The following is a 14,556-nucleotide window of genomic DNA, read 5'->3' as shown; positions in this document are numbered from 1 at the left end:
TGACTTCATAACACTGAATAGTCATGAAAGTACAGTGGAGAATTGATTCTGGAGGAGTTAGAATATTTTCCAGCTTTTTTATTCACCCCCAGACCCTGCTAAGGTCCTTTTAGGTCTCCACTGTTTTTCTGGGGGCACATAATAACATCTCTAAAAGTGTTGTTACATACCATCAACCTGAGTATAGTTATTTCTTTTTTTGCTGAACATGTGATGTGACTAGATCTAATTCATATCTTCTCAGAGGAGGCAATATATTGTTTTTTGTTTAAAAACCTTTTTCTGGAGCCTAATTATGAGCAGAACTTCCTTTCTAGTTTATTTTAGGAGCACAAGTAAACAAAGGTAGTGGTAATGTCAACAAAAGCTGAAAGGAAAGCCTGGCATCCCAGTTCCCGCAAAATGGATTTGCCACAAGGAAACGGGATAATCTCCCCTCTCCAGGCAGATTGCAAATTTACTTTCTTTTGTAGTTAGGGAGAAAATTGCTAGGTTTTAAATATTGTGTTTCATCTTGAATGGAGTTACAGTTTTTCTAATCATTTAAGATGTAATAGATCTCCTTGATGCTTCATTATTTTGTTTCATTGTCATGATGGGCACAGAGAGATGTTGTCTGTCCAATTTTCTCATCATAAATGACTAAGCATTCTGTCTTAGAAAATAAGTTTTTTTATGTATTGAAAATATTGTGGCAATTTTAGTTCATTTCTGGTTTGAAATATGAACACTGAAATGTTTTCTCATTTTGCACATTTGAACTAGTTTGGCTTTGTACTTTCTCCCCCTGCTAAAGCAGAGTTGCTTTGTAAATAAAATATAGAAAGAATGAAAGTAGAATTAAGTGTCTAATAAAACAGTACTCGTTTGCACAGATATATGTAATTAGATAATATGTGAATGTTCACATTTGTATAGTGTTATGCCAATACATCTTTACAGGTAGTAATCCTCATCTTCTAGATAGCAAGGTTGGCTAGCTGGACAAATGTAATTTTAATCCAGTTCCTTTGCCTAGTACAAAAGGATTGGTTTGGGTGTATAAATAGATTTTCTATTCATGCATTTAGGAATTTTGAGTTAACATATTCAAATAATGTTATATATCTTCCTATTTTCGGGTACTGTGATTTTTCTTTCCTTTTAGTCTGAGCAGTGGTATTTAAGCAAAAGTAGTAGCTTATTAACCGCTTGAAATATTTCTGCTAATCTTTACATATATCTTCAGATAGGGAGCTATGACATTCATGTAAATAAACCTTTATCTAAAAATTAAAGGTAATAAGAAGCAGAAGCCTTTGTATTTTTTTGTTTTGTTTTTTTCTCTGTCTTGAGATTACCCCCAAGAGTCCTAATTTGTTCTTAATTGTTAAATCTGATTGATTAATGCCTATTTTTGGTAGAACTATGAAACAGAATTTTCCTTTCTGTAAAGGAGTCATAGGTCACAAAATGAAAAACATTAGAAGACTTGTGTTTCCTAAAATATTCATGAAACTAACTATATCATAGCTAAAGAGAGGCAGCATGGTGCAGCAGAAACAGTACTAGGACTACTCATTCTCTTGAAACCTCAGTTTCCTCACATATGAAATGAAAGGATCAAACTAGATGCTCTCCAAGGGCATTTCTAGTTTTAAAATTATTTGATTAGACACTAAAATAAAATTGCTGTTTTATGGAGGTCAACTATACTTAATTGAGATTAAAAAAGAGTTTCAAATGAAGTACAGGCTGGAGGTGGTGAGTTTAGGTTTAAGTCTAATTGGCCAACCATGAATTCCCTTCTTTTTCAAGAACTGCCATGGGATCTCTAATCACATTTTTCTTTTTGTATCTGTGTGTGTGTGTCAACTGAATGACAAGCACCTGAAGCTACACTGTGTCCCCAGCACCGTGCAGGTGCCCTATTGAATCAAAGTGAGGAGCTCCATCAACTGAATCACCACCATCACTTCCTGCAGCACTTTGGGTTTTCCTCCCATCCAAATAATGACTGGTCCCAATCCTGCTTAACTTGTGATCTCACAGCCCAAGGTGGTATGGCTGTTAACTTTACTTGTTCCAGTAAAAGTGATCACATTTGCTAGTCTTCTGCATACCTTTCAAGTACAGCCAACTCTCTATTATTCAGAGGTAGAATTCGTGATTTGGAAATTATCTGGACCTGTTTGCTTTTCTTTTTCCCTTCTGCTTTCTGGATTTGGCCATTTTGCTAAATTATTAGCAGCACCCCTGGAAAATAAAGTGAAACATATTCAGATATTACTTGTTAGAAGCTCTGGTTAAGGTTTAATTGGAGAAGAATTGTTTGGATTATACATTTGGTCCTGTCCTCCATTACTATGGAAAAACAGGAGCTAATTATATTCTTGTTTCTCAGCACTGGAGTGTAGGATTCAGAAGAACCTGGTTTCTAGTTCCATTTTGTCACTGGATACTATGTGACCTTGCGCATATTTCCTAACCTCTGTTTAGAGATTTGGACTCGGATCTTTAGGGTCCTGTCCAATTCTCAGATCCTATGTTTTCCAGAGACCAGTGTGAATTTTGGCATATTAAAACACTTGAATTGTTTTTAAACAGGAAATTTAAAGTTCAGGTTTCTTACTACTATGGTGCTGGGTACGTAGTAGATGTGCTTTAAATACTTTTTGTCATCTGTGTTACAGGTAGCTTTGTGAAGATAAGATTAGTGTTTTTTAGTTTACTTGTGGATTTCAATTACCTACTTTACTTCCTCCTTATAGTCCTCAATTAGTATGGATAATTGAGTTAGCTGTGCTAAAAATTCTAGGTCATATTCATTAAAGATAGGGTCTGTTGGTGACAAATGCATCTATTCTTTTGACCAACCAATTAATAATAAATACATCTTGGTCTGAACCTACCAGGTTATGTTAAAAAGTGATGATTTCACTGTTGTCTACTAAAAGATTCTTTTGGTATAATTTGCCATCAGTTCTAATTACTACTAAAGATAAAAATGCCTCTTATTCTCTTTGTTTTAGAAGATAGTACAAAAGAGGACGATTTCATGAAAACACAGTAAGCATACATTTATTAGGTCCTAAAGACAGCTATAGTTCATTGATATTACTAATTTGTTTGATTCATACTTAGTGAAGGTATTTGAGTATATGCTCCCTATTTTTACCTCTGAAATATTTTTCCACCATGCCGCTCTGCCTTTCCTAAGTACCTAATTACCATATTAATTTTGCATACTTTAATTCAGACTACCAAAAGAACTTAAAAAATTAGAATGGCCCTAATTTTGCTTTAAAGCTTCACACACATGCAATTTAGTAATGCCTTTTACCTGTAGCCTCTAACATTCTGTGGATGTTGTAAGAGAGGGAGTGCCAGGCATGGAGTTCATTCAATCTGTATTTATCACTCAGTCAAGATTCTGGTAGCTGTTGATCACCTTCCCCAAAGATATTCTCCTTTCTTCCTCAATGAATACAGTTCCTGGTGGTACAGTCTTTCGGTCTTCCTCAGCTCCTGCCTTTATTCTAGGGGACCTCAACATACTTATTGAGACTTCCTCAAATGCCCTAATTTCTCAGTTCTTCAAGTTTAATCATTTCCCATGACTTACTTTTTTTAAACCCTATGAAGGGCATTATGAACTGTGAAGTTCCTTTATCTAATAATCTTTTATATTACTCTATCTTTCCCTTAGCATTACTGTCCCTAGATCCTGAAACGAATTCTTCATTCTCAGATGACCTCTAAACTTTCCACCCTTTAGTTCTTTATCAGGCCATCACCCTTACTCTGGCTTTACTTTCTTGAGTATTTGATAAACCAGTTAGAGTCTATACAATCTTCTACTTTCAAGTCCCTTGCCGCCTTATTTTATCACCTAACATATCTTGCAAAACCCCAGCCTTGGATTATTCCCACCAGCAATGGGCTTCTAGTTTATTCTCATGATGCTGAATGGAGCTGGAGAAAATCTCAGGACCAAACTGAGTAGTATCACTACAAATTTATGTTGCATAGTGTCAATTGAGCCTTCCCTCCTGCAGAGCAGTCGTTTTATACCTCCCTAATCAATTCACTATCCTAAACCTTCCCACCATTCTTCAAACCTCCTTTGGCACCTTCCTCCCTGCCCACCCCCCTCCCCCAGAACCTTGCCTCATGTTTTACTGAAAAAATTGAGGTATTTAGCTGAGAGCTCCTTCTTTTTTACTCATTTCACATCACTCAAATGCCTTTTGCCACTCTCTTCTCCATATTAAGAGGTGCCCTTTTTTGCTAAGGCAAACCTGTCTTCAGGAATAAGTGACCCCATCCCCATTCTCAGTAATTTTTAAAATCTCCCTCTCTACTGGCTGTTTTCCTGCTATTTACAAACAAGCCCCCTCAAAAAATTCTCACTAGATCCATCCAGCCACAATAGCTATCATCCTGTTTCTCTTCCTTTTTGTGGCTTAAACTCCTTGAGAAAACTATCCACAGTAGGTGATTCCATTTCCTTTTCTCTTACTCTCTTTGCAGTCTTGTTTTCCAGTCTTGACAATCAGCAAAACCACTTTTTCTAAAGTTATGAATGATCATAATTGCCAAATCTGATAGCCTTATTTTCAGTCTTCATCCTTCTTGACCTCTCCAGCCTCTACCACTGACTCTTTTCTCCTAGATATTTTCTTCTTCTCTAGGTTTCCTTGACTCTGCTCTTTTCCTGCTGCTTACTCTCCTGACTAACTGATCAGTTGTTCTTAGTCTCCTTTGCTGGATCTTCATCCAGGTCCACCCCTGTTAAAAGGGAGTGTCCCACAGCGGTCTGTCCTGGGCCCTCTTTTCTTCTTCCATCTGTTTCACTTGTTAATCTCATCACTTCCTAAGGATTCAGCTATGCCTAACCTCTTTGCTAGGTGTCAGCAGTGGATAGAGGGCTGGGCCTTAAGTCAAGAAGACTCATCTTCCTGAGTTAAAATCTGGCCTTAGACACTTACTAGTTGTGTGACTCTGGGCAAGTCACTTAACACTGTTTACCTAAATTCACCTAAGTTCCCCATCTGTAAAATGAGCTGGAGAAGGAAATGGCAAACCACTTTAGTATCCTTGCCAAGAAAACCCCAAACGGGGTCACAAAGAGTTGGACACCACTAAATGACAATAAAAAACCTTTCTGCTTACCTTTAGTCTCTCACATCTCCGCTGCTTATTGGACATCTCAAACTGGATGCCTTTTATACATCTTAAATTCACCATGTCCAGAACTAAACTCATTATTTTTGCCCGCCTAACCCTCCCCCCTTCCTAATTTCCCTATTACTGTAAAGGTTTTACCATCCTCTTAATCATCCAGACCCACAACCTAGTGTTATCCTTGACTCTCACTCTGTTTCGTGCCTCATATCCAGTCTGTTGCACTATTGATTCTGCCTTTGTAATATCAGTGTAATAACCAGTGCAGTAGCCTTCTGTTTGAGCTCCCTGGCTCAAATCTCTCCACATTTCTGTTTTCATCCCTACTCTCAGCTGTTAAAGTGATCTTATTAAAGTGCAGGTCTGACCATGTCACACATACACATCCCTCTCCTACTCAGTAAACTAAAGTAGCTACTTATTAACCTCCAGCATTGCATATAGGTATTTTTTCAAAGAAAGCCCTTTATAAATAACCTAGCCCAGGATTATGGAACCTGTGGCCTCAAGGCCACACGTGGCCTTCTAGGTCCTTAGGAGCGGCCTTTTTGTGGAGTCCAAGTTTTACAAAACAAATCATTGTATTAAGGGGATTTGTTGTGTGAAGTTTGGATTCAGTCAAAGGGCCAAGCTTGGGGGACCTACAGAGCCACTTGAGGCCTCGAGGCAGCAGGTTCCCCACCCCTAACCTAGCCCCTTCCTGCCTTTCAAGTCTTCTTTTATATCTTACTGTCTTCCACTTACGCTGTGATCCAGTGATACTGGCCCCTTGTCTGTTCTCATACAAGACGATTGATCTCCAGATTCTGTGCGTTTCCACTGACTATCCCACATACCTGGAATGTTCTTCTGTCTCTTTCCAATTTCAGCTAAAACCTCATCTTCTGCGGTATGCTTTTGCTGGTACCCTGTTAAGGATAGTCTTCCCTCTGAGATTATGAATCTTCCATTTATTCCTTTTTATGTTTTGTATTTATGTGGTTTTTTCCATGTTTTCTTGCAAACGGACTGTTTTTACCTTTCTCTGTATCCCCAGCACTAAGCAGAGTGTCTGACTTACAGAAACTGTTTAATATTTGTTGACTGACAGCATTTAATGAATGATCTATTATTCTCCTTTTCTGGTGATGATTGTGCTTATATTATTTTTAAAAATTTTGTCTTATTTTTATTGATAACCATTTATACTTTTACACCAAATTAATTACTTAATATACTTACTTATATGGTTCCTTATAAAAAAGACAGACTTGTAGTCTCTTATAACAGAGATCTAAAAATAAAAGGAAAAAAAGCAGTTAGGCAAAACCAAGTAACATTGACAGCGTCTTTACATATATGATGCTTCTTTTAAAAATTGCTTTCCCTAAAGTACCTGCTTTTAAAAATTCGCTTTCCTAAAGTACCTGCTTTCCCTAAGAACTCTCAGATAACAAAGAAATGCAGTTAAACAAAACCAGCGCATCAGTCCTGTCTGACAGAACATGCCTCATTCCATACCAATATACATCATTGTTATGAGTCCTCTGGAGTGGAAGCTTAGTCCTAATTCTCAGTCTCTATTTATGGTTCTCTTTGACCCTAATTTCTTTTGTCTTAAAATATATTCTTTTATATTTTTGTGTTCATTGTTGCTGTCTTATATATTGTTCTTTTGATTCTGTTTGCTTGAGTTGCACGCAGCTTCCCAAGAAGCACTTTATCTTTTATATACCCTGAGAAGTTACAGACCATTGTGTTGTAAAGTGGGAGTAATCCTCCTGCAAAAATTTTTATTTTATCGTCATTGGTGACATTTCATGGAATCTGAGCTGGAAAGGACATCAGATGTCATTATTTGCAATGCCTTCTTTTAATTTGAAGACATTGATTTTATTGAGAATTCCAAAAAACATTTATGCTAACATCTCCTGGCTTTACAAGTAATTTTTAATATTGTTATAAGCTCTAAAATTGGCATTTACCTATATTACATAAATTTGTGACTGATTTCCATACGGAAAAAAATGTAGTTAATGATACTTTTCCTCTTAAGATAAAAATGAAAAAAAAAAAAAACCCAGTATCTTATACACATGCCCAAGTTAGTATTTAATTTGAAATGTAGGACTTCCACAAGGTAAAATTGATTCTAGCTTTGCCCATTTACCTTCTGTCAGGGAGAGCTAAGTGAAATTCAGTGGTAAGTTTCTCCTTATTTCTTCTTTAAGGGTATGTCTGTGAGCTGGAGTCATATTTCTGTTCTTGATGAGGCTATTGTGGTATAGGGATGGGGGGAGGGTAGAATGTGGGAGGATGAAGATAAATCCTCTTTTACCTTTTGTGTTGTCAGGGACATATCAAACTGCTTTTTGAAAAGTACAGATTATAACTTTTATTGCTTCACAGTGAATGGATAAGAGCAGCATAATCCTCTGGGAAATAATAAATAAGGAAATTGCTTAATTTTATGGACTAATGCTCTCTACTCCCACCTTCTCCAGCTGCTAATCCTGGTAAGGGTTGATTTAGAAGTGGAACAAACTTTCTCATGTAAAACTCAGGCAGAAATAACTTTTCACATTATGAATTGACCCAACCTTAAATACTTCTTATTATTGTTGTCTTTTGGATAAAAAACAAAATTGTTTAATATCTCTACTGACTTATTCACTCCTAAAACACCTGTTTGCAGAACACTATGCTATTTATCAATTACAAACCCCTGTTGGTAGGTCTCCCTCATGTCTTTCCTCACTCTGTTTCATTTTCCACTTAACTCTGAAATTGATCTTCCTAAAGTACAGGGCTTACCTTGTAACCTCCCTTTCCCCTATTCAATAAACTCCAATGTCTCCCTATCACCTCCAGGATCAAATATAAAATTCTGTATTTGGCATTCAAAGCTCTTTATAACCTGGTCCCCTCTTAAACCCCATCTCCCTCCTTTCTTGGATTCCTTCAGGGGACACCTGAAATATCTATCACCTTAATGCTAGTGCCTTCCCCTCCATTGATTATCTCCAAATTATCCTGTTGATAGCTTGTTTTTATCCTATGTTTGCATGTTGTCTTTACCATTAGACTGTGAACTTGAGATCAGGGATTGTTTTTCACCTTTCTTTGTCTGCTCAGTGCCTGGCACTGTAATAGGTACGTATTAAATATGTTTTGACTTGACTTTGGCATTTAAAGCTCATCACAACTTGGTTATTTCCTACCTTCCTAGACTTCTTACATATTACTATTCTTTCTACCCATTGTATGATCTAACCTTACTGGCCTATTTGCTCCTCCATCTTATTTCCCTTGCTTAGAATGGTTTTCCTTCTCCACCTCCACTTCCTAAAATCCCTGGCTTCCTTCAAAACTCAGCTCAAGTGCCACCTTCTAAAAGAGGTCTTTTCCAGACCCTCCAGCCGCAATGCCTTACCTCTAAGATTATCTTCTGTTAATATGTATTGTATATGAACTTCTTTATATATATGTACATGTTATATCCCCGTTAGATTATAAGCTCCTTGGGGCCAGACTGTTTTTTACTTTATCTTTGTATCCCCAGTTAGTTACACAGTGCCTGTCACATCATAAGCACTTGATAAATGCTTATTGATTAGTTGATTACTAGGGGAAATAGAAAATTTAGATAAAAAACATTTATTTGTGAAACCACCACAAAAGTGCTAAGTGAGGTCCACAAAGAAAGGTAGTTATCAGAGGAAGGTTTCATGTAAATAAACAGTGAAATTTGAGTTGACTTTTAAAAGCAAATATAGCAGAAGATTTATATAACTAGATCCATGTATAAAGATGATTATTTTGGCAGTAGTAAAAAGGACAGATTGGTGGTGAAAGCTGGAAGATCTTTCTCCTCACATCCTCTTAAATCCTAGACATGTTCCACTTTGGCCCAGTGATCCTATTTCTGTTTTGAAAGAGTGAGGTTGACCACATTCCATAAGATGTGTCAAAAAAAAAACTCCACCCTCAAACAAAAAATGTATTAAGTGATTAGAGAATAGATTATCAAATTTTACATCAAAATGTAATAGAATACTCTTGCATCATAAGGAACAATGAAAACGAGGAAACAGAAACATGGGAAAAGTGGTAAGAAGTGATATATAAAATAAGAACAATATATACAATGACCAGCAGCAGTGCAAATTGAGTAAAACTCAATGGCAACAAAACCGTGAATACAATGAATAGTGATGGCACCAAATTAAGAGTGTATATCTTTTTTTATAGAGTAGAGTTTTTATCATACATGAATTTAACTTACATAAATCCAGTAATACATGCCATTTTGTTTAATGAACCTATGCCTCTGAGTGAGTTTGAGATGAAAGACCCATATTCCTTTCTTCTCTTCTAAGTGCCCCATTGCAGGACCCCACTGATACTCCTCTCATCTAGTTTCCCTCACAAAATGGGAATAGGGAGGCGCCAACAGATCAGTCCTTAAACCAGAGTTGGGGAACCTGTGGCCTCCAGGTCACAAGTGGCCCTTTGACTGAATCAAAACTTCACAGAACAAATCCCCTTAATAAAAAGAATTTGTTCTGTAAAACATGGACTCAGTCAAAAGGTCCTATGTGACCTCAAGGCTGCAAGTTCCCCACCCCTGCCTTAAACCCTATTCTTATCCCATAGTTATTGATCTTGTTTACATTTTTCCATTTTGCCAGAGGTTTATTCAACTTGGATAAAGAGTATGAGATTGACTTTGAAATTAGGACCTAAATCAGTAAGATATTACTTCACTGTATTAATAGACTAAGCTACAAAAGTCAAAAGTGATATGAACTGTTAGTTTATCACTCTTAAGTAGTTGTGCTTACATTTTTAAGGAATGTTGTTTGAGTGTTTGGGAAATGTCTCTTGTGTCCAAATAAAATAGTATTTAAAAAAACAACAAACCATAACATCTGGCTGTTTTGTAGTTTGTCATTTGATAGACAACATCATTTAACCGCTCTCTTCTTAAAAGTAAATGGGGTAACAATCAAACATAAGTGCCAGGGATACAAAAAGAGCAAAAGAGTTCTTTGCCCTCAAGTAGCTTACAATCTAATGGGGAAGACAACATGCAATCAGACATATACAAATCAAGCTATATAAGATAACTAGGAAATAATTATGTTATTAAGAAGGGTTTGTGTGGGACAATAATACCCCCAAATGATACAACAATCAAAGGTTTCTCAAGGTAAAGACAGAGGCTTTATTTGCAAGTCTCATGCAAGAATTGGGCATCGCCCACTCCAGAATGGTCTGGGGTGGGGAGGCAAGTTTCAGAAGGCAGTCAGTTTATATACCCCTTAAAGGGCCCCCCAAAACCCCCTTACAAAAACAATTCTAAGAAGCCCCAAAAACCCCCTGGACTTCTATCCCCATCCGTGGTGGGGTAGTTGGCCTCATATTCTTGAAACAAGAAAAGATTCTTAATCTAACACCTTCACCTCAAACTAACAGATGACTGTTACAAGCATGCTCACCCTATGTGTATGCAGGGTGTGAATATATGTGGTGTATGTGCAAGTTTAAGCAGGGGGAGAAGGGGGGGTTTAATTCTTAAACTTAAAGATATAGTTCAGGTGTTGTGGAAGCTAAAATATTAAGTATGCTTTTCCTTAAATGAGAGACTTTCATTCATCCCACTCAATTCCTCCCCTTATTCCATTGTTGAAAGTCTCTCACACCAAAATTGGTAAGTTTCATCAGCTCTCTCATCCGTTTGGTCACTGTCCCTATCAGGGGTCAATTCCCATTCTTGACCCCTCAAAATCATCAGCCTCATGGACCCAGTGGGGTCCTCTAACTTAATCATTTTGGAGAATGTCTTATACACAGTGGCTGTAATTAATTGCATCATGCATGGTAGGCAAACAGGGAGCAATATAACTCCACTTAGTGCCACTAGTAAAAACCATAGAACCTGTTTCCACCAGGTTCCTCCAAACCAGGACCACCACGATGTGCTGAGTGGGGGAGACCAGGTCTGAACTGGAACATGGGCAATTTTTCTAATCTCTTTGTCAATGTCTCTTACTGTTTTGCCCTACATCATCTATTGTCATACAACAAGTGGACAGATTGAGCTTATCACGTACTCCCCCCTTCTTCAGCCAAGAGGTAGTCCAGCCTATGCGGCAAAATAAGCTTCCCTGTCTGATTTAAGCAATACTTCCCTTCATGGGTCTCTGTTAGAGGCCAAGTATGTTTCTCTATTCCCGGCCAAGTTGGCATACCCAGATGGACTTCAGACCTTTTACTAAGTATCTGAGCCGGGCTTGGAGGAACGGGGACCCAGGGCCAGTTCTCCAACTGCTGGGGTCCTCCACAGACCCAACACTTAGTCAAATTAAAGGTTTGGGCTACAGTTTCCATTAATTGTTCAAGACTGTTTCTCTGAGGGAGCCAAGGGATGGAGGCTGGAGAGGACAGTCCTAGCAGAAGGGCAAAGGTTGGGAAAGTCCCCGTTTGTACTTACAATTCACATGATTCAAGAGACTGGGGAGAAGGCGGTTTTGACTCAAAGTCCAGAATACAATTAGAATTATCCAACCCAAGAGGGTCACCACGCATACCCACTGAGAGTCCAAGTCCCTTTACTCCAAGGAGAAAGGTTGGCACCGAAGATGAAGCTTTAAGTCCTTTGGGTCCTTCAGGTCAGTTTTCTCAACAGTCCGAACTGTTGGAAGTGCAACTGGTCCTTTTACTCCGGTATGGTGTGTCTAACCTCTTTTCAGAGCCCGCACCACGGTGTCTGAGGTTAGCAGGATCTAGAAGGCCCTTCACAGCCGGGAGTCAGTTTCCAAGTTTCCAAATCTCTTTCCAAGATTTGATCAGAACCCAGTCTCTTGGTTTGTACCTGTGAACTATGAATCCCAGAGGTGGAGTTTGAGCAATTAACCCTTTAAGCTGCAAAGAATTCAAGAGCCTTGTCAGGGAAGATATATATATATATTCTCTCAGAAACTTATCTTTCTGGTCAAACAGTGAGTCCTAACTCCCCTTACTTCTTCCGGGGTAGGGGTGTCCAAAAAGGAGCTCATAAGAGGAAAGTCCCGTGTCCCTTTGAGGCTTGGTTTGAATTCTGAGGAAGGCTAAGGGTAGACATTTAGTTCAGGGTAGCTGGGTCTCTAAGGCCAATTTAGTGAGTTGTCTCTTAATCTCCTGATTCTTTCGACTTTGCCAGACAAGGGAGGGTGCCAAGGAGTGTGGAACTCCCAGATAATATCCAAGGCCTGAGCCAAGGACTGCAGCTGTAAAATGGGTCCTTTGGTCTGAATCAATCCATTCTACCATCCTGTACCTTGGAATTATGTGCTCCAGTATGACCTTACTCACCACTGGAGCAGTGGCCCGAAGTAAAAGAAAGGCCTCTACCCAGGAGGTCAAGTGGTCCACTATGACCAGCAGGTATTTAAGGTGACCTATGGGGGGCAGCTCGCTCAGTGAAGTCCGCTTGCATGCTTTAGAAAAGTCTGAGACCCGAAGGCCTGCCTCCTGCTGGAGCCTGGCGCAACGCAGACTTGTTTGTCCTTCGACACACAAGGTACCCGTCCACCAGCTGCCGTGCTAGAGTATAAAGGGCAGGCAATACATACTGGGTCAGGACCGCATCACACAGGTTTTGAACATCCCAATGGCTGCCTTGATGTAGGTATTGCAGGACTTGCCTCGTACCTGCTTTAGTCAGTACCTCTCTTCCATCTGGGAGTAGCCATTGGCCCTCTTGTTCCTGGGCTCCTAAGGTCAGTGTCTTCTGCATTTCTTTCTCAGTAAAGGAAGGAGGAGGGAGATTCAGAGGAAAAGAGGGGATTAAGACCAATAACCAGTCTGATAACTCAGGTTCCATTATTCCTGCCTTCCTTGCTTCCTCATTGGCAAAGCCGTTGCCCCTAACTTCAAAGGATTGCCCAGTTTTGATGACCACCTAAGTGGAGTATTGCTGTATTAACAGGCAGCAGTAGGTTCCCTAGTATTTGCATGATTAAGGTGGTATGGGCTAGTTCTTTCCCTTTACTGTTAATCATTCTCTTTTGTCACTCTAAAGGAACATCTATAAAAAGTTTATCCCCTCCCCCCCCCATAGGGGATTCTTGTAGATCCCCCGCCCCCCCCAGGGGCTATTGAACTAGCTCCTGGACAGTTGACAAGGGGTCCCAGCAACTTGACACAATAGTGAGATTTAACATGGACCCCAGGAAAGGGGTTAAACACTATATACGTATATTTACATAGTAGTAGCAGCAGTAATAGTAGTGTTAATGACAGTAGTGGTAGTAAAGGTAATAACGCTGTGCCCCTCTACCTGCTGCCCTCCATGTGTACAGGAGGAGAACCAACCTGATAAGACTTTACACAGTTCTCTTCTTTTCGCATACAGTAATCAATTAACCACTTTAGGTTTTAGCATTAAAACAACAATCAATAAAATAACCAAACCATTCTGATGTTATTAATTCCTAAGTACTAAACAATTCTTAAATTTGATCACAAAACCTCTTCCACTCAATTAAAAATAAAGAAAACTAAACATTCTTCTGTAAATACTTGATTTAGACTGTAACTCCAGTAGCTCAGTTAACAGTCTCACAGATTTCATAAATGATAGCAAAACAATTTTTAACTGAAAATCACCTTTAAATAGAAACCAAACTTGATACAATTGTTTACCAAATTATGCAGTAAAGTTTTAGAAATACAATACCATAAACAATTATCTATTTAAACTTTTAAAACCAAAACCAATTAATTCCCACTCTGTTGGCTTTCCTTTTAGTCAGATGTGTTCTGAAGTTGCAGTCGCCTTACAACGAAGAATTATTCATTTCATCATCATTGACATAAGCTTCACATGGAAGAAAATCCACATAAAGTTAATGAATACGAAGCAATTATGTTTAACTTGAAACAGTTTACATTCAGATAGAGATAGCATTCGTTTTATGCCACACATTTTGCCAAGTATTTTCACAATCATGTGACTCCCATAATATCCCTGGGAGTAAATTCCACCATCACCTCCTTACTGAACAGTGAACTCAAGTAAATAGAGCTTTCTTGGAGCCACATAATTAATAAATTTCTTAATGCCAAATGTATACTTTCATGTCCACATTTTTTTTTGGAAGTTTTACAAAGTTTTTGGAATCACCTACTGTAATCAGGTCAGTTTAAAATGTGCTGGGCCAGCATTCCAGCTACTTCTTCTTGGCCCTGGTAGAAAGCAAACCTAAAGAATTTGAATCAATGCTGACAAAATATGATCAGCTTTCCCTCCAGGTAGACACCTCTGGAGCTTGAAAATTAATTAAACAGTAATAATCATAACTCACAATAACCAATATCTTTACCATAGCCAGTATCTACATTATATTTCATAGAACCCACCCACGA

General features: G+C 38.5%; 1 protein-coding gene across 3 annotated transcripts in view; it reads left to right on the top strand.

The window, feature by feature from the left end:
* The window catches only part of EPN2 (epsin 2), a 110,867-nt gene that overhangs the window by 37,963 nt on the left and 58,348 nt on the right, over positions 1–14,556 (top strand). The window contains exon 3 of one of the 3 annotated variants that reach the window (XM_036741625.1): positions 1,867–2,040. The exons of the other annotated variants lie outside the window; for them this stretch is intronic. Coding sequence (XP_036597520.1) covers positions 1,867–2,040 — 174 coding nt within the window. The remainder of the gene's footprint in view (positions 1–1,866; positions 2,041–14,556) is intronic. 3 annotated transcript variants of the gene reach the window in all.

The sequence above is a fragment of the Trichosurus vulpecula genome, chromosome 1 (genome assembly GCF_011100635.1).
Source record: "Trichosurus vulpecula isolate mTriVul1 chromosome 1, mTriVul1.pri, whole genome shotgun sequence".
Classification (NCBI taxonomy): domain Eukaryota; kingdom Metazoa; phylum Chordata; class Mammalia; order Diprotodontia; family Phalangeridae; genus Trichosurus; species Trichosurus vulpecula.
This window is presented reverse-complemented; position numbering and strand designations above follow the sequence as displayed.